This window comes from Mustela putorius, unplaced genomic scaffold, assembly GCF_011764305.1.
Source record: "Mustela putorius furo isolate JIRA1106 unplaced genomic scaffold, ASM1176430v1.1 tig00000228_pilon_pilon_pilon, whole genome shotgun sequence".
NCBI classification, from domain to species: Eukaryota; Metazoa; Chordata; class Mammalia; order Carnivora; family Mustelidae; genus Mustela; species Mustela putorius.
The window spans coordinates 15,388,493-15,411,273 of NW_025421322.1; the positions used below are offsets into that span (position 1 = coordinate 15,388,493).

General features: G+C 32.5%; 1 protein-coding gene across 1 annotated transcript in view; it reads right to left on the bottom strand.

Annotated features, from left to right (window-relative positions):
• CSMD3 (CUB and Sushi multiple domains 3) overlaps positions 1 to 22,781 on the bottom strand; it is a 1,237,422-nt gene that overhangs the window by 103,884 nt on the left and 1,110,757 nt on the right. The window contains exons 39-45 of the mRNA XM_004743466.3: positions 15,566 to 15,684; positions 14,231 to 14,300; positions 9,708 to 9,824; positions 6,201 to 6,410; positions 2,247 to 2,435; positions 1,335 to 1,512; positions 371 to 516 (exon numbers count right to left, since the gene is read on the bottom strand). Coding sequence (XP_004743523.2) covers positions 371 to 516; positions 1,335 to 1,512; positions 2,247 to 2,435; positions 6,201 to 6,410; positions 9,708 to 9,824; positions 14,231 to 14,300; positions 15,566 to 15,684 — 1,029 coding nt within the window. The remainder of the gene's footprint in view (positions 1 to 370; positions 517 to 1,334; positions 1,513 to 2,246; positions 2,436 to 6,200; positions 6,411 to 9,707; positions 9,825 to 14,230; positions 14,301 to 15,565; positions 15,685 to 22,781) is intronic.

Below are 22,781 nucleotides of genomic sequence, written 5' to 3' on the forward strand. Positions count from 1 at the left end.
GAAAGACTCACAGTAGGTTGAATAGATTAAACATTTTGTATGAAAAATCTATTGATGTCTCAAAATTACATGCAATAAAATATGAACAGCTGGTTCTCTTTTATTGGTTTCTGCACAAAAATGATTATTTTCTACTGAGTAATTACTGACTGATTTATTTCCTATTTCCATTTGCTCACATTTTAATGTCCCTAAACGCTTAAAAGAGGTCATTCTTTGCAAGTAAATGTGTTTGAAATGATTTTTTAAAAGTGTCAAATTTTAATACCTCTTCAATCATTGGTAAAATATATATTACACTCAATTTTTCCAGGACAATTTTAAATTGAAATAGTGCCAAATAAAATAGAAACTCTTAGATAATACTAACCGTGGTAACTGAGCACAAAAAAGCCACTTGTTGTGAAATCACTGTGAAATTTGATTAGAATCTGATTTGAAGTGCTATAGACTGATTCCAAAGCTGTATTGCCACTGAATTGTCCAATCTGAGGTGAGTTTTGGTCTGGTCCATCCCTATTAGAGAGAGACAGAGCAGGGAGGGGAGAAAGAGATATTGAGATTGTTTTTTTTTTTTTTTTTTAAGAGAGTTTTGCACAAGGTTTAAAGAAAGTATTACATATGAAATGGCAAAGAGGCAATAGATGAAATAACCAATGATTAGGGCCAAATCATACTGGAACATTATGTTTTTTGGGTGGGTAATGAAAGGCACGCATATTTGTTATAATCAGTTCCATTGCCCCTGGTGTTTTGAACACAACCCATAAGGTCCCAAATGCTTGAATTTGCCCTCCTTTTAGTTTCTTCAAAACAATCTTGAAAATCAGAGATGGTTAAATTTTGAAGGACTCTTGGAACTCATCCAGTAGTTCAGGTAACCAGCTGTCAATAATTAATTCAGAGATTTTCTTTATAATACGCTTTTAAATAAAAATGTTTCATTAACAGGATAATTATAATGCAAATATATTTTATAACAAATTATAATGACAGAAATTCAATCATATTAAATTATTATGATTTGAACTTAGGTCCTTAAATATCACTGGTTTTCTAAATAGAGAACTTTGCACATTAATAATAAATTTAACATCTTTTTTAACCCACAAAACCTTTTGTTCTGTGTAGCCGCTTCATGGGCAAATGAGTCAAAACCTGTTTCTCTTGTTTGTCTCGTTCTACAAAACACATATTGTCACCCTCAGTTACTCACACCAATTCAAATATCAGACAGGATGACAATTTGTAAAGGACTGTGATATATTTTCATTCCTCCCTAGTTTCACTGTTATATATAGTTGAATCAATCAATAACAATGGTCCTGGCTTACCATACAGTAATGAAATCATAGATTGGTTCTGTTTGAAGGACAGTAAAATTGATGTAGATTCCATTCCCAGGGGGTACTCTCACAAGCCAAAAACAGTCTTGAAAGTTAGGATATTCATCAGGATAGCCAGGAGAATAAATGGTGCCATTCATTGCAGTTATATTTCCTCCACAAAGAGCTACAGAAATAATACAAAAAAATTATTAAAATAAAATGACAATAAACTGATCATAGAGGAAAAGAGCAAACATTTCATAACACTTAGCAGCATTAAATACATTTATATTATGTTCTTACCTCAGTTAAGATATATAAAATTACGTTGGCAACCATGAACAATATGTAGTCTGCTTTTATTTATTTTTCAATATGTGGTATATTACATAGTTATTATTATTTATTCATAGATTAGTAAATTAGATTTTCTTCCTTTTTCTCAAATACTTTATCAATACATACACTGTTCAACTTCTACTTTATATCATGTATACATATAAAGCCTTATAAAAGATTTAAGTTCTTTTAATTTAAAAGGATTTTTAGAGAAAATGAGTCCAAATTCAGTAGCAATACCTGCATTAGTGGCTTACATAAGAATGATTATTAAACACAATCCCATGCACCCACCCAGACACACACACACACACACACAGGAGAAGCTCTAAAGTGTTAATGAACTGTAGTCTTACTTCCAATGGAGAAGGTTGGAAATCCTGCCAATAATGATAAAATCAATTATTCATTTTGGAACCTTAAGGATTTTGATATGGGTACTAACTATAATTCTCAACTGAAAAGAAGACTGTATATTTAGCATGCTATTTGAAGAAGATGACAAAAAAGAGTGCCAAGACCAAAATTATTAAACACAGATGATATCAACTAAAACATAGCTTCAAATTAGAAGCATACCTTCACACCTTGGAAGTGGATGATTCCAATTACGACTCACTCCGTGAAGGCAAGTGAGAGCTGAATTTCCAATTAGTGTGTATCCAGGGAAACATTCAAACGAAATGGTTTGACCCACTGTAAAATCATTGCCAATTACAAAACCATTTCGAAATGGGCGTGGATCAGGACAGCTTTGCAACTGATAGGCTGGAAAGGGAAAGAGAAAGACGTATTTCCTTTCTGAATATCAGAAAGACCACAGATGGGTACTATTTGCAACTTGCAAAATAGATGCAGTGCTGCTTTGGTTATAAATAGTAATTCAGGTTTATAATAAGTGATGTCAGTGGCAGTGTGATATGAATTTCTTCTTGTCTATAATTTTCATATTTAAAATGTTAGTACAATTCATAAAAATGCATCCAATTTCTTATGCAATCTATCTAAATTATAAGTTTTGATGAAAATGTAAACTACTCTCAAAGCCACAATTTTAATCTGATACATTTTGATTCCTTTACGTAGAATGCAGTTGCTTCCTGGTTATATTGCCTGTATGCAGAATAAAATAAGCATATACATAAGCCTAATTCTGAGTCTTTTTAAATTTGTTTTTTACTATTTTTTCCTCAAAAAAAAAAAAACACCAAAAACTAAAACAAAAAACTATAGTATCCCTCTGTTGGGTTTCTCCAAATAAATTATTTAATAAATATGAAGTAATAGGAAATAAGTTTTCTTCTAATACAAATTTTGTACTTCAGTTATCAAGATATTTTTAGCATAGTAGTATAACTATGTGCTTATTTGTTCATATCCCTCTTGTTCTGTGTGAAATCAAAGCTCCTGTTTGGTTTATCACTGTGAACTAAAGGCCTTGTCCATTCAAATAGTAGGTACTTAATGAATATTGCCGAATAAATTTTGAAGTTATAAACAGTATAATTATTCATATGCTCATGCCAATATGATTAATATTTGGGACTTTGTTTTCAAGAATAGTAAAATTGTATAATTATTAATAATATTTAAATTACCGACAATCAGAGTCTATTTTCCATTAACCACTAAGTTCTAAATTTCCCGAATCAAAAGATTGCATTTGCAGTTGAATCAGTAACCTTAAATTGTTTATTAAAATGTAACTCAAGGGGCGCCTGGGTGGCTCAGTGGGTTAAAGCCTCCGCCTTCGGCTCAGGTCATGATCCCAGGGTCCTGGGATCGAGCCCCGCATCGGGCTCTCTGCTCAGCAGGGACCCTGCGTCCCCCCTCTCTCTCTACCTGCCTCTCCACTTACTTGTAATCTCTGTCAAATAAATAAATAAAATCTTTTAAAAATATAAATATATATCTCAAATTTTTAAGCTAGACATTTCAGAATTAACAATTTCCTTAAGATACTAAGTGCTTTTTTTCCTTAGTCTATCTTTTTTATTTGAATTAATATTCCACACATACAAAAAAAATCAAAACCAAAGGCATCATTCCAATTTAAGACAAATGTGTATCATTTGATTTTTAGGAGTTAGAGTATATCATTCTATTAAACAAACCCTTTCAAAGTTTTATTCACATTTAACAGATTTTATCCAGTTTTATTGAGATGCAATCAACATACAGTGCTGCATGAGTTTAAAGTCTCCAACATGATGATTTAACTTCTATATATTGTGAAATGACAATCACAATAAGTTTAGTTAATTAGATAATTTTGAATAGGATAGACCTAGACAAATGTATGATCCTGCAATGAACTCTGTAACATTTTACCCTCCTATGTATTTTAGTTTAATAAGGAAATAGAGGAAATAGATTTTTTTTTAAATTATATTTGGTTTATTTGTAGGACTTGGACAGAATTCTTTAGGCTTGACTTTGGGAAACAGCAGCTACTTCAACTGCAGGCAATGAAGGTCTTGGTGGTATAGATTTTAGTATAGAGGAAATAGATTTTAAATATTCAGGAAAAAGTCCTCACCCCATATCATATACAATACAGAACTTAACTGACTGCCAGCAATAACATTAATTTTGGAAGGAAGTTTTCCAGTTTAAGGTTACACTTGATTGTATAATATACATTTTTCCAAAATTCAGAAAGCTCTTAAAATCTGATCACAAAAACTTCTAAAAGTAATGATTCTTTGAATCTGTATAAATTAACTTATTTCTCAAAAATGCCATTAGCTCAATAATATAAATGTGTAAAAGTATAGATAATTTTAAAATGAAATATAATTCACAAATAATATCTAGTGAGCTATAATGATGTAACACATGTCTATAATATCAACAATATTAATATTTCAATAACAATAAAAATCCTGTATTTTTTATGTATTTGTTATATAAATAATGAATCTTTTTTTAGGGCACATTGGCTGAAATGGCAGTTAGTAAAATTCAAATTCTAGTTATACATCATTCAAATAAGAGTATTATTTTGAGAGGCAGAAGGAAAAAGAGGGAAGGATAAAAAGATGAAGCCTGGTTTAAAGTAAATAACAAGGTGCTTGGCATAGGCCATGAACACCTGCTAGAGAAGGACTACAAATATAGCTCCAAGTCTTCTGGCAGCAAATAAGAAACTTAATCCATTGCCCAATTGTTTTTGAAATAATTAAATTCCTTGGGAACATGGTTGATTCCGTACTGAGAGGTGGCAGAAATTACTTCTATTTTATGTAAATGATGATGTGTGATATTGTGTTCTTAAGTAATGTATTCAAGCATAATGCAAATTATAATTATTTTAGACCCATGTAGTTGGAATTTATGATGTCTATTTTAGCTACTCTTAAATTTCCTTCTGGGTATATGCTTTTATTCAGCAAATATTTATTGTGTTCTTACTTTGTAGCCCTTGAAATATATTGACACATAAGACAAAGATGCCTGTTCTTGTGTAGCTCACATTCAAAAGTATCACATACTCATAAAATCTTTTGGTAATTATGGCCGAGATGCAATTAAATGTTATTTGATTAAAAGTTGCAGTCATTGGAACTACATTGCATTAAAAAATCATCATAACTTTAAATGTTTAATTTTAGTCTTAAAAGTTTAAAAGTCCTAGACTTTTAAAATCTGAAATAATATAATCATAAAAATACCTAAAATGCTCTGAATATCTAATAATAGTATACTTCATGTCATATATTTTACATTAATTTCATCATATAAAGTTAAAAACAATCTGGGAGGTACTATCATTAACTATACTATGCAAATGAAGAAATGGAGTGGAGCTCTAATCTACTTGAGATTGAATCTGGAGAGTCAGAGTCTATTCAAAAGAGATAAAAATCCGGATGCCCGGGAGGCTCAGTGGGTTAAAGTCTCTGCCTTCAGCTCGGGTCATGATCCTGGGGTCCTGGGATCAAGCCCTACATTGGGCTTTCTGCTTGGCAGGGAGCCTGCTTCCCTTCCTCTCTCTCTGCCTGCCTCTCTGCCTACTTGTGATCTCTGTCTGTCAAATAATTTTAAAAATCTTAAAAAAAATTAAAATAAAAGAGATAAAAGTCTTGTCAAAGTATTTATTTTATATTCTCATGGAAATAGAATAGAATGAAAGAATGTCATATTATTCTATCATTATAAAGCAAAAGAAAATTTTACACAGAATATATGAGTACTGCAAGATATTTTCAATACACTTATTTTAATAGAAAAACAAAGATAAATCTTTGATATCCAGTTTGCCTTGCATTGGCTTGCTTAATTTAATTGTGTATTAATACTAATTCAATCGTTTTTTCATGGTTAGAATTTTCCAAGGCCTCAGAAAGACATCATCTTCCCAATACAGTTGCCTGAAAATTGCATTATTAAAAAAAAAAAAATCTTCCTAATTTAGCCTTGCCTTTGGTTTAGGCTTTCTAAAACACAATATAGAAAATACTTAGAGTTAGTTAAATTGCTAATAGCTGATTTGGAGCGAAATGAGCTTCCACTTTTTGTTAAACCTCTCACCTTGGTATACAATGTGGAACCCTTGTTTGTTTTGTGAATAGTCACTGTGAAAATACAAACTGGTTTCATGAGTCGTACTAAACAGGGAAGATGGTATTTGAGGACCACTAAGCCGGCCAATAACAGTACTTGTTTCTGAGGATCCACTTCTTACTTCCAAATAATCATGTATGGTTTCTGTAGAAAAATTGACAAACTGGAGATGTACACCTAAAGAAGAAAAGCAAACAATACTACTTTATTGATTTATCCAATTGAATATGCATGCATTTATACACACAATCCCATTAATGTAGATATATATGTTTCCATGTAGGTCACGAGGCATATTCTCAAGGTCTGGGCCATGGGTTTGCCCTTTGCCAGGAAACTAGCTTTGTCATGGTTCAAAGTAATAGAATACTGCTCTCAAATGCCCACTAGTTGTCATAGGGGAATCTCATTTTGCTATAATGTCACCATAATAAAACTAACCAAAAAGGTGGCTTTCTTGCTCTTTGATACCATTTAAAATTAGATTAAACAATTTTTAGAGGTAAAAAAAACATTTGGTGTATTTGTCCAATTTGAGGCCAAAATATGATTGCAAAGTTTTCATTTACTAATATAATACAATTCCATTAGAAATTAGCCATTCCTCTATTGGGGATACATTAACTTCCCCAATATAGCATTAGAGGCATATAATTTATAAATGTGTTCTTTTACTAGTTTATAAGAAGATAATGCTAATTTTTATATAATTATTCCAGGAAAATCTAGTGATCATTGTTATATGCTATAATATTGCAATATAGTCTCAAAATTTATATAAATATAACTAAAATATGAGATAGTGAAATGTTTCTAGAATGGGAAATATAAAACGAGAGCCTCGTTGAGGTATGCTTACCTAATTAATATTCAACTTTAGTGACTTAAGGGGATTTTTTCCACCTATCATTCTCCAAATTGTTAAAAATAAAATCTGGCATTTATTGTTTGCTAGACACTTTAAGTGTTTATACACGTTATTTATTTAATGTTCACAGTTACTCATGAAAATAAAGAAACCAAGGCACAGAGAAGCTAAGTAATACACTAGATTATACAATGACCTAAAAGACCTGAAATTCAAACTCAGGCACTCTTGGCTCTTGGACTCTTGCTTTTGATAACGACAATGGAGTTCTCAACTAAAGTCACATTTTGTTACTGGAAAAAGAGTTCTACAAAAACTTTTTGTTACATGCGAAAAGATTTCCATGGGCAAATACATTTGGGAAACACTGGGAATAGGATTTAAAATATTAATCAGGTTTCTGTAAAATTATACAAGTTTCTTAGAAATTTGAACAAGCTATCCTAATATGGGAGGCTCCAAGAATTGCATATTTCTTTCCAAAAATTTCCCAAGCCTCCTTTTCACAAATTATCTTGTCAATAAATGTCTTACAGACACAAGAGAATACTTCTTTAATTTTTGATATGTATTCAATATTCTTTTCAAAAATTACAAACTATTTTTTTGAAATAGAGTAGAACTAATTTTTGATTCAACCAAAACTCAGAGAACAATGGTATTACTTAAATGTAATCAAATCAGAAATTGTCTCTTATGTTTTCATTTTTAAAATAGAGATGTGTATTATTTCTAATTTTAATGAAATCAGTTTTTCTAAAATCAAGGAAGTATTAACGAGAGGTAACTTGAAAATGATATGATGACTCTACTGAAAATATGTTTAATAATTTATTTTAAAATAATTCAATTGAGGATGCCTGGTGGCTCAATTAAGCTTCTGCCTTTTGCTCAGGCTTGATCCCAGGGTCCTATGATTGAGTCCTGTGTCTGGCCCTTTGCTCAGCAGGGATCCTGCTTCTTCTCCCTCTACCTGCCTCCCCTTTGCTTGTGCTCTGTCTCTCTCTGACAAATAAGTAAATAAAACCTTTAAAAATATAAAATAAAATAATTCAGCTAGCTCCATAAGCAACATGGGATGAGCCCTCTTAAGTGGCTGGTAAAAGACACATAAGAATAACCACACAAGTTCAAATCTCTTACTCATTTATATCAGTATTGTTATTCAGTGAATGGACATAGAATTTGACTATAACTTCAAAGTAAGCACAATTATGTAGTAACCAGGATAATCCTCATTAGAAAGTCCTCCAACATCTTTCTGTGGCTTCCTGTTTTCCCAAAACCTCCAGCCAAACTGCATTCAGGTTGGTTGAATTTCTTCAGTTTTCATCTTCATCTTTCCATGTGTCACTCTGTTTACCAATAATTTCTTTTCAGTTCCCCACAGTTGGACCCTCTTTGTTGGGCTTTTACTTATCTACAAAATCACAATTTAGGAATTACTTCCTCTAGCAAGACTTTTCTGCATTTCCTGGATAAGGCATCCATTTCCTGGATGTCTGTACTAACTATAGTCCTGTAATCTATTCTAGTTTATTGAATAGCATATTTGACAACCTGTTGCCTCATCATGACTATAACTTATCTGGGGAAAGATACAAAGTCTGTTTCACTATGCATTTTATTCCCACTTAGCATAGTACTTGGAGTATAACATGCACTCAGAAGGAAATGTCAAAACTAGTTTTCTGTGAATTTATGTAAAATATTTAAGTATGAATTTTAATTCATATTTATTTAAATATAAGCTTAATTCATAGATGGTTTTAGGTAATAAGGTGCTGAATTCAGTCCTCAATAAGTGAGATAGTACATAATTTCTTAATTGCTCTAAATCCACCAGGTTTTGTGTGGTTCAGGGAATCTATTCATCCTCATCTTCAGTGATTTAATAAATAAGACTTTCTTCCATCTAGCACTTCTAGTTATGCATATACAAACCCAAAGGATATGAAGCTGCAAGAGAATATATTAGTGATAGAAGAGTGAGAAAGAATCCATGAAATGTTATATATATAATGCAATATACCCAAAACTGATAATTATATTATTAAAATTAGAAAGCATTACATCTACATAGGTATTTAAACCCATCATTACAAATTTGTACTACTTTTAAATGTAAAATCTTATTTATTTGGAATTAATATTAGATAAATTTGATAAATTACTAGAAACTATTTTATACACACACACACACACACACACACACACCACTTGGTTATAATAACAAGAAGAGAGTTATAAAAAGGAATATACACAAAATCACATTGAATTTACTATTGCCACATACATCGAAATCAGAATAAATCCATACAAATCAACTGAAAAATATCAGAAAGTTACCTGTCTACCTGCCATCTAACTATGAAGTTAGAAAAGGCCCATATCTCTTTAATTATCCTAGTACTTCAAGTGAAAGATATTTGATTTCAGCAACCAAATTTGACTCAGGCAATTTAAATTTCACTCCTCAATTTATATAACTATAGGCAATCCCAAAGTAAACTATAATTTGTGAGTTTTTACTAGACCTTGATATTTCTTTATAAGGATACATTCAGGATACAGAAATCTTTCTCACATGTTTTTACTATACATACCGAAACCTATGGGCAGCTTTATTGTCCATGTGCAATCTAAGCTGCTAGGGTAGTTTCCAGGAAACCCGGGGCTGAGGATCACACCGCTGAAATCTGACATTGCACCACCACACTGAGCTACAAAAGGAGAGATCCCATGTAAGCCAGAGTAATGGAATACTCTACTGTATTAAAAACAAATTGAAATCATTTCAAGTCTTAAGTCTGAGTTAAAACTGTTTGACATAAATTTTAATATTGTCAACTCTCATTCATACCATACACTGGTAATCAAATATAATCAATTGACAATGCATTTTCTAAAATAGCTTAAAAAGACAATATACTTCCTTCCTCAGCAATAAATGCAAGCTAAATCAATTATTGCCCAGCAAGAAATAGCTTATGTGCAGTGAATACAATCAAACAAGGAGCATATGTCCTGTTCCATAGCAGGCAGTTTATTTCTTATCTGTGAGTACCTCCAGGAATGTTTTCATTCGTTCCAAAGATGACACAATTTAGAAAAAAAAAAAAATCAAGCCAATAATATCCATTCTAAATACTGTATTCATAAGGGAACACTTTTTCCCAGCCTTCCCTCCTTTTTTTTTTTTTTTTGTGAGAAGGTTAAAAAGTTTTAAGAAAGAGATTGGTTTCTATCAGTCATATGTCATGGATTCACATAACACACATGGGATATGGCTGTCCTTTATCCTAAAAAATTTAGACCAAGCCTAGAGAAAGAAAAAACAAGATGCACGCCAGTTTGAGAAATTCGACATAATTTTTAAATGTGCTTGTTCTGGAATATCTACTATATTGATTTGCTATTTATAAATTAGCAAAAATTATAAGAATAGATAATTAGCCAAGCTCATGATTACATATAACTATTTAACATGTATTAAAAGAGTCATTGCATTTGAGAAACTAATTCTTTCCTCTAAAAGTACATTGGGGAGGGTATGTGCTTTGGTGAGTGCTGTGAAGTATGTAAACCTGGTGATTCACAGACCTGTACTCCTGGGGATAAAAATATATGTTTATAAAAAATAAAAAATTTAATAAAAAAATACATAAATAAATAAAATCTTTTAAAAAAAGTACATTTTTATTATTTCATCATATAAGGACTAAACTACACATTTGTTAATTGTGGGATTAAGAACAAAATGTCATAGGGGTGCCTGGGTGGTTCAGTGTGTTAAAGCCTCCGCCTCCGGCTCAGGTCATGATCCCAGGGTCCTGAGATCAAGTCCCACATAGGGCTCTCTGCTTTGCAGGGAGCCCGTTTCCTCCTCTCTCTCTGCCTGCCTCTCTGCCTACTTGTTATCGCTCTGTCAAATAAATAAATGAAATCTTAAAAAAAAAAAAACTTGTAAAAAAAAAAAGAATAAAATGTCATGGTTGTGCATTAAGTTTGAAAACTACCTGTATATAACACATACCTGCAGTTACATTCATTTATTTGTTGTGAAGAATAATAAAAGATACTCAAACCTCAGATTGTATATCATAAAAGCAAATTCAGTAAAAATATCATCAATGTCCTGTATATTAGTAACCTGTTTGATAGCTATTTTAACTATGTGAACTGAATAAATTATATCATCTTACCATTGTATGTGAATCTATATCTATATGTGTGTGTATATATATGTATATATATATATATAATAAAGCAATAGTCACATAAACCTTTCTTTACATTGATATCTAAAGATACACCTGTGCATTTTTTCATCTTTCTGAAATCTCAGCTCATCTATCCTCAAACCAAAGTAATTGTCAACGTACAGGTGCAATTAAGATTCAAAAATTCCTTTTTCTAAAATTTGATCGTTCATATATATTCATCACAGAGTCTGATAATTAATGAGGGACAGAGAAAATATTTTGGCCATTCAAAAATATTTTACAATCTCTGACAAGACTGCATTGTAGGTTTGTTTCGCTTTATCCAGAACTTGGGGTAAAAGAGCACAAGGACTATCTTCCCTCTTGCCTTCAAAATCTCGTCTTTCACCTGCTCATTGTTCTTCCAATTCTGCTACTTTCTTTCTCTTCAGATATGACCTGAAAATCCTGTACTCAGCATTGCTCACCTTTCTAGAGTTTAAATACCAAAATCAGAGGAGAAAGAAGGAAATAAAATGAAGAAGAAATCATGAAGGAGAAAGAAAGAATGACAAGTCATGAAACACATAAAAAAGAAACCCCATGTTGCTGGTGATTCACAGACCTGTACCCCTGGGGATAAAAATATATGTTTATAAAAAATAAAAAATTTAAAAAAAAAAAAAGAAACCCCAAAATGTATCTGCCTTCAGCTCTGCATTCATGCTTGTTTTCCCTATATCTCTGTGATTTCACACACTCCTGGGTCTTTAATGACAATTTTGTGTGTTCTACCAGTGACTCTGTACTAGATTCTATTTTGCCCCATTACACTCTTATTAAGGACACAACTATAGCCTCCAAGGTAAACACAACCATAGTCCTCTAAGATAAGATCATCTTTGATTGTTCTTTCTGATTTGTCTCTATTACCTAAAAATCTCAAGTGACTTTTCTTTCCATCCATCAGAATATCTGGAAGATTGTTTATTTTCCAGTCCACAAGGCTGTACAATCTTTTTACCTGATATCTAGAGCTTTAAGACATTATCTGAATCAGCCTTATGCTTCAGTTTCTCTTTAAAATATGGCCATGATATCACTTCAAGTATTTTGTTTATCAAATACAGTACAAGTTTATTGGAAAAAATCTATAAAATGCATAAAAGTGACTGAAAAATGAAAATGTCCTCTAATTTTACTACCCATAGATAACCTATTAAATTTTGTATTTCTTTTTCTGCAGAAAAATATATTGTGTGTATTTATACAGGGATGCATGTAATGAAAATAGGCTCATACTGTGAGTCATTTTAAGCCTTTCATACTTAACTATATATTGTAAACTTTGGTCATATCTAAAAAATATCATCCAATCTAAATTCTGAATGCTTTCAATATCTTTTGCCACTTAAAAGCATCCTTAATCCTAAACATTATTTTCTAATGGACTCAAGAATAGGATGCATGTAAGCAATACAGATTAAACCACCTTCCCACTATATTCATACATGAAAGCCCTAACTCACAATCTGGTTGTGCTTGGAATTAGGGCCTCTAAGGAGGTAACTGAGGTTATGGGAAATTATAAGGGTGGAGCCTTAATCTAACAGTACCTGTGGTCCTCATAAGAAAAGACACCAGAGGCATTTGCACACAGGGAAAAGACCATATGAAGATGCAGGGAGATGATGTCCATCTACAAGCCAAGGAGAGAGACCACACAAGAAAACAACCCTTCCAGCATCTTGATCTTGGATTTCTAGCTTCTAACATTGTAAGGAAATAAATTTCTGTTGTCTAACCCACTCGCCTATTGTATTCTTATAGCAGCTCAAGCAAACTAATATAATACAGAGGTTAAGTCATATAAATCACACCAACTCTTGCTTTTTACCTTTTTCCTACTCAGAAAAGGCTATCTTCCTCATCTATTGATCTTAATTACATTATCATCTAAAACAGTAAATTTTATGGGCTATTTCCCAATGACTTGGGTTAATACCATCTTATCTTTCTGAAGATCTATGATGCAGCGAATTATATAACTTGACACTGAGTTTCTTTATTAATTCATGTCTTTTATTTGTATCACTCTAAATGGTAAATGAATGTTTTAAAAATAGGGATTATATATCACATTTCTTTTTCATACTCTATAGATCCCAGGATATTACAGTTGCACACTGATACCAGAACTGAGGAAGAGAAAAAGAAAATGAAAAAGTGGCTAGAAATAACTGGATGCAGGATGAAGTTAAGGCAAAAACTGGATCCCACACTTTGTAAGATCCAAGTGTTATTTTTATATATTCCATATCTCAACTGGCTGTCAACAGTGAAGACATTTCATGTGATGTCATGCTCTCTTTGGTAGACTCCAGATTCCTTATCTATTTTGGGTCAATAGGAAGCAATGGGATACTTACTTATTTTCCTGATCTATGGATATTTCTATCATATAATACAGAGAAAAGTTTCCAAAGATTGAAAAACATAGTACCTTTTCTCAATTTCTAAAGTCATCCATTGATATTGTAGTTTGAGGTTTAAAAAAAAATTGTAAAAATTTAAAATAAAAAAAAAGATGTGAAATATTTATCTCAAAATATCATTTCCAGTGGCGCCTGGGTGGCACAGTGGGTTAAAGCCTCTGCCTTCAGCTCAGGTCATGATCCCAGGGTCCTGGGATGGAGCCCCACATCAGGCTTTCTGCTCCATGGGGAGCCTGCTTCCTCCTCTCTCTCTGCCTGCCTCTCTGCCTACTTGTGATCTCTGTCAAATAAATAAATAAAATATTTCTAAAAATATCATTTCCATAAAACCTGACAAAAGGCAAACTATATATTTCAGCAACATTAAACATAGGGTATATCTTTAAAATTTGACAAAGCTTATCAGTGATTTACAGTTCTTCAACTTACCCAAACAAATTGGGATTGGATAATTCCATCTTCTTACAGGTCCAGGCATACATGTGATGTGAGAATGACCCTACATAAAAAAGATGCAGTTCAGTACACATTTTAAAAAGACTAAATTAAACATAACACAGTGAATGGTCATTATAAAAATAAAATATATATTATCATTTTTCATATTTTTAAACTTTGGCTAGAATTCTTAGTATAACTTGAAATAATAAAGTTAATTATATACCTTGTGATAAAATGTAAAAAGTGACATGGTCCTGGTAGAAAAACTAAGACTCCTAATCACATCAGAATTATGCTTTTTAAACTTAACATTTTTCCACTGAAACATATTCTACTGGGATATTTCAATGATTATGTGAGTGAAATGACCATATATATAAATATTTATAATAAATTTCAATAATATTCAAGGTAAAATACGGTAAAGAATAATTTAAAAATACTTCATAAAATATTAAAATGAGTAAATTAAGATATATTAAATTTTAAACTGAAATATAAAGTCCAGAAATATCGGATTGTACTTCTGAGACTAGTAATTTATAATGAAATGTTAAAGACTATAAATCATCAATTTTTAATTTTACTTTCTCTAAGGAACCTATTTATTAAACATGAAATAGTCGCTGCCTCTTTTTTTGTTTTTTCTCAGTTACTTAATAGGTCAATTCTTTTTTTTTTTAAGATTTTATTTATTTATTTATTTGAGGGAGAATGAGTGAGAGAGAGCATGAGTGAGGAGAAGGTCAGAGAGAGATGCAGACTCCCCAAGGAGCTGGGAGCCCGATGCGGGACTCGATGCTGGAAGTCTGGGATCATGACCTGAGCCAAAGGTAGTTGCTCAACCAACTGAGCCACCCAGGCGCCCATTAGGTCAATTCTTTAGAGAGATTTTTATGGAACCATAAATTTGAGACCCTCTAACATATATTTCTGGTTGATTTTCACTAACTTCAAAAATTTATTTTCATGGTAATTTCATTTAATGTTCTAATTAGCACTTTGTTTTTATTTTCAAATCCTAAAGATCCAAGAGTAGAGTTGGTACATCCTATTTGAACAGAGAGAAAATTGTAAAGTAAAGATTAATTTTGATTCAAAAATAATTTCTGGTTACTTGCGAACAAAGCATATTTAGTCTATTCTAGTAATTTCTCTCATGAGTATGTTTTATGGACAAATTGAATAACTTTTGGCTTAAGGCTATAGTATACAGTTTGAAGTCAATATTGTTTTAAAACTTTTGGATTATCAGTCATCACTCCATTAAAATATTCTGAAAAAGCAATGCAAATCCAAACTATAATTTAAAAATAGCCTTACCTGTAGAGAATATCCTTGATCACACTGAAAGGATACTACATCACCAACCATATATCTGTCTCCAATTTTCATTCCACTGCTAGGAGTTTGTGGTTCAGGACAGGAGTCCAAACCGATTGCTGAGAACATGTAAAGATATTAGCATAAGTAACTTTTAAATAATGAATGCTTAAATTATGCATATTAAATTACCAAAATTGAATGGTGGTGTCATTAAAACTAGATTTTTACATTGGGGACATTAGGATTGTTCTGTGAGTACTATTTAAGTGTGAATAAGATTTAACTATGGTTGTTAAAAGCAATGTGCTTTGGAACCGTACCATAGAACTGTTCTTTGAATTTTCATGGCATCAACCATTAAATAATGTTGTGATTACACTTAAAGTCTTTTCTAACTCACAGTCTAAATGCCTTCTATTAAGGGCACGTGGGTGGCTCAGTGGGTTAAAGCATGTGCCTTCAGATCAGGTCATGATCCCAGGGTCCTGGGATGGAGCCCCACATCGGGCTCTCTGCTCAGTGGGGAGCTTGCTTCCCTTCCTCTCTCTCTGCCTGCTTCTCTATCTACTTTTGATCTCTGTTTGTCAAATAAATAAATAAAAATCGTAAAAAATAAAAAATAAATGTCTTCTACTATAAAATAAAAATTAAAAATTCCTAAAAAGAAAATCCCTTAAGGAATAAAACAATAATTTATTTTGAGAGTAATATAAAATTATATTCATAAAATATGCTTAATAAAATACTAAAAATTTTTTGCTATTTTGTCCATATCACCTGGTTCCTTCTTCTTTCATACAAAATGGTCTTTTAATTTATGAGACATAGTGTGAGGTACTCATTACAGTAATTTTTAAAAATATTTTATTTATTTATTGGACAGAGAGATAAAGAGCACAAGTAAGCAGAATGGCAGGCAGAGGAAGAGGGAGGAGTAGACTCCTGGCTGAGCAAGGAGCAGGATGCAGGGCTTGATCCCAGGATGTTGGGATCATGACCTCAGCAGAAGGCAGCCACTTAACTGACTGAGCCACCCAGGTGTTCCACATGTAAAAGTTTTTAAATGTATTTTTTTTAAGATTTTATTTATTTATTTGACACACAGAGAGAGAAATCACAAGTAGGTGGGGGGGCAGGCTCCCCACTGAGCAGAGAGCATGATTCAGGACTCAATCCCAGGACCCTGAGACCATGACCAGAACCCAAGGCAGAGGCCCAACCCACTGAGCCACCCAGGAGCCCTTAAATGTATTTTTAAGTAAGATTTTTTCTCAGAGAAAAAAAAAAAAGAAGAAGAAGAAGATTTGTTCTCCAAATACATTATAATCGCAAAGGAGAAAAATGTAGTTTATTGAGACCTGAAATGTTTAGGTGACAGTTGAAATCAGTTATTTCTGAAGAAGAGATAATTCCAGAATTCAAAACACTTCCATTATTTTTACATTAACAATATACTTTTCAACATAAGAGAATAAAAGCATACTAAATATAAGTTTTTTTCCTAAAATGATTTAAAGTCTGAAAAAATTGTTTTTTTGCCAAAAGATTTTGAAAAATATATTATTATTAAGAAATTTTTTTATCCTCAATAAAATCTAATGTTTTTTATTCAATTATTTGTGGTTCACATTAGAAGATAATCTAATGCATATTTAAACTATGGCAGAAAATAGTCATCTCTCCAAAATCATCATATATATTCATTTCATGAAAAATATCTTAAAACCTGAATCCTAAAGAATTACAATACTTCAGACATTCTTTAGTCCTTGATATTTCCCTCTGATGAATGCTCTCTTAGCACCACTTTCTACATTCTTCATGGTGCTTAACATGAATAATGAAAAAATAACTGTGTAATTAGTTGTTCAATATTTATTTCCCCTATGAGAATTGAAACTCCTTAAGGGCAGCTTAGAGCACAGCATCTTAAGGAAGCATTCAATTAACATTGGTTGATTGGATAAATGAATAGTATGAAAAAGAACATGAATCTCTACTTTGATAACTTCTTAATAAATACTAGTGTCTAGCTCTGCAAATGGAAGATACTTTCTCTGTCTAATAATACAATGTTCAGAGTAGCTAAAAATCATTCCAAATTAGGTCATATTTAAGGATAGAAAATGACATAAAAGTACTAACGATAGAATTATGATTAGGTAAGAAAGGAAGACAGGGAAGAAGAGTAAACTGGTCATTTGGAAATGCATTTGAAGCAGCCCTAGAGGACGTTAGGGAAGTCTATGGATTGGAGTTCCAACACTTAGGGTTCAATTAACTAAGTCTCTAACCATACATAATGCCTCATATTTCTTGAGGGTTTTGTAATCTTGAATTTATGGACCTAGGCAAGGTAAGTCACCATTGTTATCTACCTTTAACATTTTAAGGTTTAATGTCTCACTTCCTCAGCTAGATTTTGAGATCTAAAAGTGATAGAAACTTATTTTTGTTTTAATCCCATCTAATACCCACTAATGGGACTTACACAATAAATTTATCTGATTTCAAAAGCCTGTTTCAGGTATTAATGAGTATCCTAAAAGAGTGATTTATGATATAAACATATATGTCTTATAAATAAGAGAAGAGAAGAAAAGAGGATCTTATAAATAAGATTTCACCTTCCTTTGGTACAATCTTGATGTTTGGGGAGTTAGTATTCCCTTATGGGTTTCTCCCACTGGCTAACTGGTTAATTAAAAAAAAAAAAAAAAAAAAAAGGAAAATTTAAAAAATATATATTACATTTATTACTCTTTACCACTAAGGTCATTCTTGCAGTCATTCTTACTGAGAAGGCCAAATTTTGTACACATTCATTTTTCTTTTCTTTCTATCAAGTACTCCATTCAGGGTCATATACACAGAAAACTATTAATATGCAGAAGTGATGATTTCTTTTTCTGGGAGGAGAACAAATAAAACTATGGTACAGTGATGACTATAAAATATTGAGAGCCTCATTTTTAAGTGAGGCTTACACATAATATATACTGACATAGTAAAATATTTTAAAAGTTTTAACTTTAAAAATGTGATATAAAACGCCCGGGGTGCCTGGGTGGCACAATTAGTTGAGCGTCAGACTCTTGGTTTTGGCTCAGGTCGTGATCCCAGTGTCCTGGCTCTGTGCTCAGCAGAGTCTGGAGTTTCTTTCTCACTCATCCTCTGTTCCCCCCCCCCACGCAACCATGCATGTGCTCTCTCTCCCTCTCTCTCTCAAACAAAATAAATCTTAAAATAAAATAAAAATGTGATTTAAAACTCTATAAACTACAGAATAGCAATTTTGTAAGTCAAAGATTTTTGTATACATATTATCACAGAGGAAAATGAGCAAAAGAAAATATGCCAAATATTAGCATAAGCTATAGTCCTTGGTTATGAGATTATTGGTGATTTATATGCCTTTCCTTGTATTTTTCTGAATTTACAGAATTTTTATAATGAACATGAATTAATTTTATAAATAATAACATCACTGATCTACTAGGTAAATAATTACTAGCAGAGAACTTGGGGGTATAAGAACATACTCCCTTCTATTGTTGAAGATGACACTGAGTTGGACCAGCTAATCTGTTGAATATGATTATTCCAGGGAAGAAAGTAAGGTGACGAGATAGTCAGATAAGAAGTCACTGATGGCCTCTCTCATTTTTGTGCAATCAATTATTTTTTGTACATTAAGGAAAATAAAACAGAAATATCTAAAAATCTTGCAGTTCCTATTTTACATTTTTATATAAACAAATAAACTCTAAGGTGCCCAGGGGGCTCAGTCAGTTAAGTATTCAACTCTTGACTTTGGATCAGGTCTCGATCTTGGGGTCGTGAGACAGAGCCTGCGTTGGGCTGGGTGTGGAGCCTGCTTAAGATTCTTTGCCCCTCCCACCATCACTTTCTCTCTCCCTCTCTAAAAACAATTTAAAATAGATAAACACATTTAAAAAACTGCCATTTAATGGCAGTTTTGAGGCAGCCAGGCTTATTGTGGTGATTACTCATAATTACAAAAATGTTGAATCCCTATGTTATACATCTGAAACTCATATAATCTTGTATGTCAACTATGCTTCAAAAAATTTGTAAGGTGGGCGCCTGGGTGGCTCAGTGGGTTAAGCTGCTGCCTTGGCTCAGGTCATGATCTCAGGGTCCTGGGATCGAGTCCCGCATCGGGCTCTCTGCTCAGCAGCGAGCCTGCTTCCTCCTCTCTCTCTCTGCCTGCCTCTCTGCCTACTTGTAATCTCTCTGTCAAATAAATAAATAAAATCTTTAAAAAAAAAATTTGTAAGGTGTTTTTTAAGAATTATTTTCACTTCTTCATAAGTAATAAAATAAATAGGTTATTTGTAAGAATCAGCAAAAAAAAGAGAAATTTTGTAAAAATGTTGAAAAGTATGCTCTCCTGATTAACCAAGGCAATCAAAATATTGAGTCATTTTCAGTTTTATGAGTGTCAATTTTGGTGTTGGCAATCAAAGATATGCTCTGGGTGAATTTTTTTAATGGAAATTGGATCAATTAATCTGCTGTTGTAGCCAAAAACAAACAGAAATGAGTCCAGGGACAAATCCACATCAAAAATTGCAAAGAGTTATGACTGTTGTCAAATTAGTGCAGGCAATCACCCTGAATGAAAATACTGAAACCTCAGTTCTTCACATTTCCAGCTTTTATTTATAACCATTTATTTATAACCAAAAAGTGTTCTTTCCGGTTCTGTTCACAAGGCAATCAATCTGCAGTACAAATGTTCTTAATCAGATCATTTATATCTGATCATTCTGATTATATATATATGTATATTACTTTCCAGTATGCCATAATGATTTTAATGAGTCTTTGATGCTTTGAGAGAGGCAGAGAGCAAGAAGAAGAAAGCTTAATTACTTAAGACTCCCTGTAACATTGTTTTGTAAAAGGAAAACCTCCTTCACAAATTTAACATCTAAATCTACGTATTCGGTGATGGGCAATAAGGAGGGCACGTTATGCAATGAGCCTTGGGTGTTATATGCAACTAATGAATCACTGAACATTATATATCAAAAACTAATGATGTACTATAGGTTGGCTAATTGAATTTAAATAGAAAAAAAATCTATTTATAAATTTATTGAAAATAATGACCAAAATATTGCATCTGTATACATGTAAGAAAGGAACAGGAATTGAATCATGTGTCTTTGCACAAAGGTAGTGTTCTGTAGGAGTGACGATATTATTTTTTAAATATTTTACAGGTCTTCAATTTTAAATTTTCCTCTAACTAATGGACTTAAGGTAACAATTATTTCTTTCTTTTAAGATTTATTTATTTATTTTAGAGAGAGAGGGAGAGTGCAAGCAAGCTGAGGGAGGGGCAGAGGGAGAGAGAAAAACCTGAAGCAGACTTTGCACTGAGCACAGAGCTGATAGAGAGCACAATCCCTTGACTCTGAGATCATAACTTGAGCCAAAACCAAGAGCCAGCCACTCAGCCAACTGCACCACTGAGGTACTCCAGGATTACTATTATTGCTATCTTTGTTATATATGAGTTTTGTTTTTTGTTTTTGTTTTTTAAGATTTATTTATTATTTATTTTTAAGAAGAAAGAGAGAGAGAGAGAGGTGAACATGGGGGAAGGGCAGAGGGAGAGAGAGAATCATTAAGCAGCCTTCTTGCTGAGCAAGGGAGCCTGATCCAGGGCTCAATCCCAAAACCTTGAGATTATGACCTGAAGGAAATCAAGAGTCCACTGCTTAACAGAATGAGCCACCCAGGTACTCCCATAAGAGGGCTTTTTTTTTTTTTCCTTAAGATTTTATTTATTTATTTGACAGAGATGGAGAGAGAGAGAGTACAAGTGTGGGGGCAGAGGGGCAGAAGGAGGGAGAGAAGCAGGTTTCCCGCTGAGCAGAGAGCCTGACATGGGACTTGATCCCAGGACCCTGGGATAATGACCTGAGCCAAAGGAAGATACTTAACCTACTGAGCCACCCAGGTGTCCCATGAGTTTTTAAAATACGCTAGAATTGTCATTTGGCATTCCACATTTATTATTATAAGATAATAATTTTTTAAAAAACAGAGAAGTTGGTGACAATCAAAGGGTAAATTCAACATAAGCTCATCTACTAGTTTGAGAAAAAACTCCAATGGCAAACAAGTAGACTTTTTTGCTGATAATATATTTTGAATTAATTAATTAATCCAATATACAGATATTTTTTAATACCTATTATGTAACAGGTAACTTGGATAATTGTAAGTTTTTTCAGAAGAACAATTCTGACTTAATAGTCACTGATGGGCAACAGTGGTTTAGGAACATGTTGTGGTGCAGATTTAGCTCACATTTACCTTGATCCTTAAATTTTTACTTACTTTACTTGTTCTTACCTCAATTAACATTTAACATAGTATTACTTGGAATAATTAATTGAATATTCAGTAATAGAAACTACTCAAATTTTAGTCTACAGTTTAATGCTAAGTTAAATGATAACATGTTAAATAGACTCTGATATCTTAAGCAATTACTATATACCTATTGTGTATTCTGTATCATGTTATAAGCCAGAAATGCAAAGATTGGTTAGGGACATTAACAACTTTGCTCTAAAGAAACTCTTAAGGAAGCAGGAGTGGGGACTGGTTTAAAAGATTACAGGTAGTAGAAAAATTACAGTAAGTGAAGGACATCCTTTGTGAAAATAATTATTTCATAAAGAATAACTCTACTAAAAAGAATAAAAGGAGTGGCAAACTAGGAAACAAACTCTTTAAAAAAATTATTTGTTCTTTATGAGGGAGAGAGAGAGAGAGCACAAGCAGGGGAAGGAGCAGAGGAAGAGGGACAAGCAAACTGAGCTGAGGGCAGAGCCTAACTTAGAGCTTGATCTCAAGGACCCTGAGAAACCAAGTTTGCCGTTTAACCAACTGAACCACCCAGATACCCCAGAAAGCAGACTTTTAACAGTAAAGAACAAACTGAAGGTTCCTGGAGAGGAGGGAGGAGGTGAATGGTTAAACAGGTGAGGGAACTTGTGATGAGCACTGGGTGTCTATGGAAGTGATGAATCACTAAACTCTATACCTGAAATTACTATTACACTGTATGTTAGGTAATTGGAATTTAGATAAAAACTTGAAAAAGAAAAGACATTGGAAATGGATAACAATCCATGTAATAAAAATAAAAAAGCATAACCTTACTAAA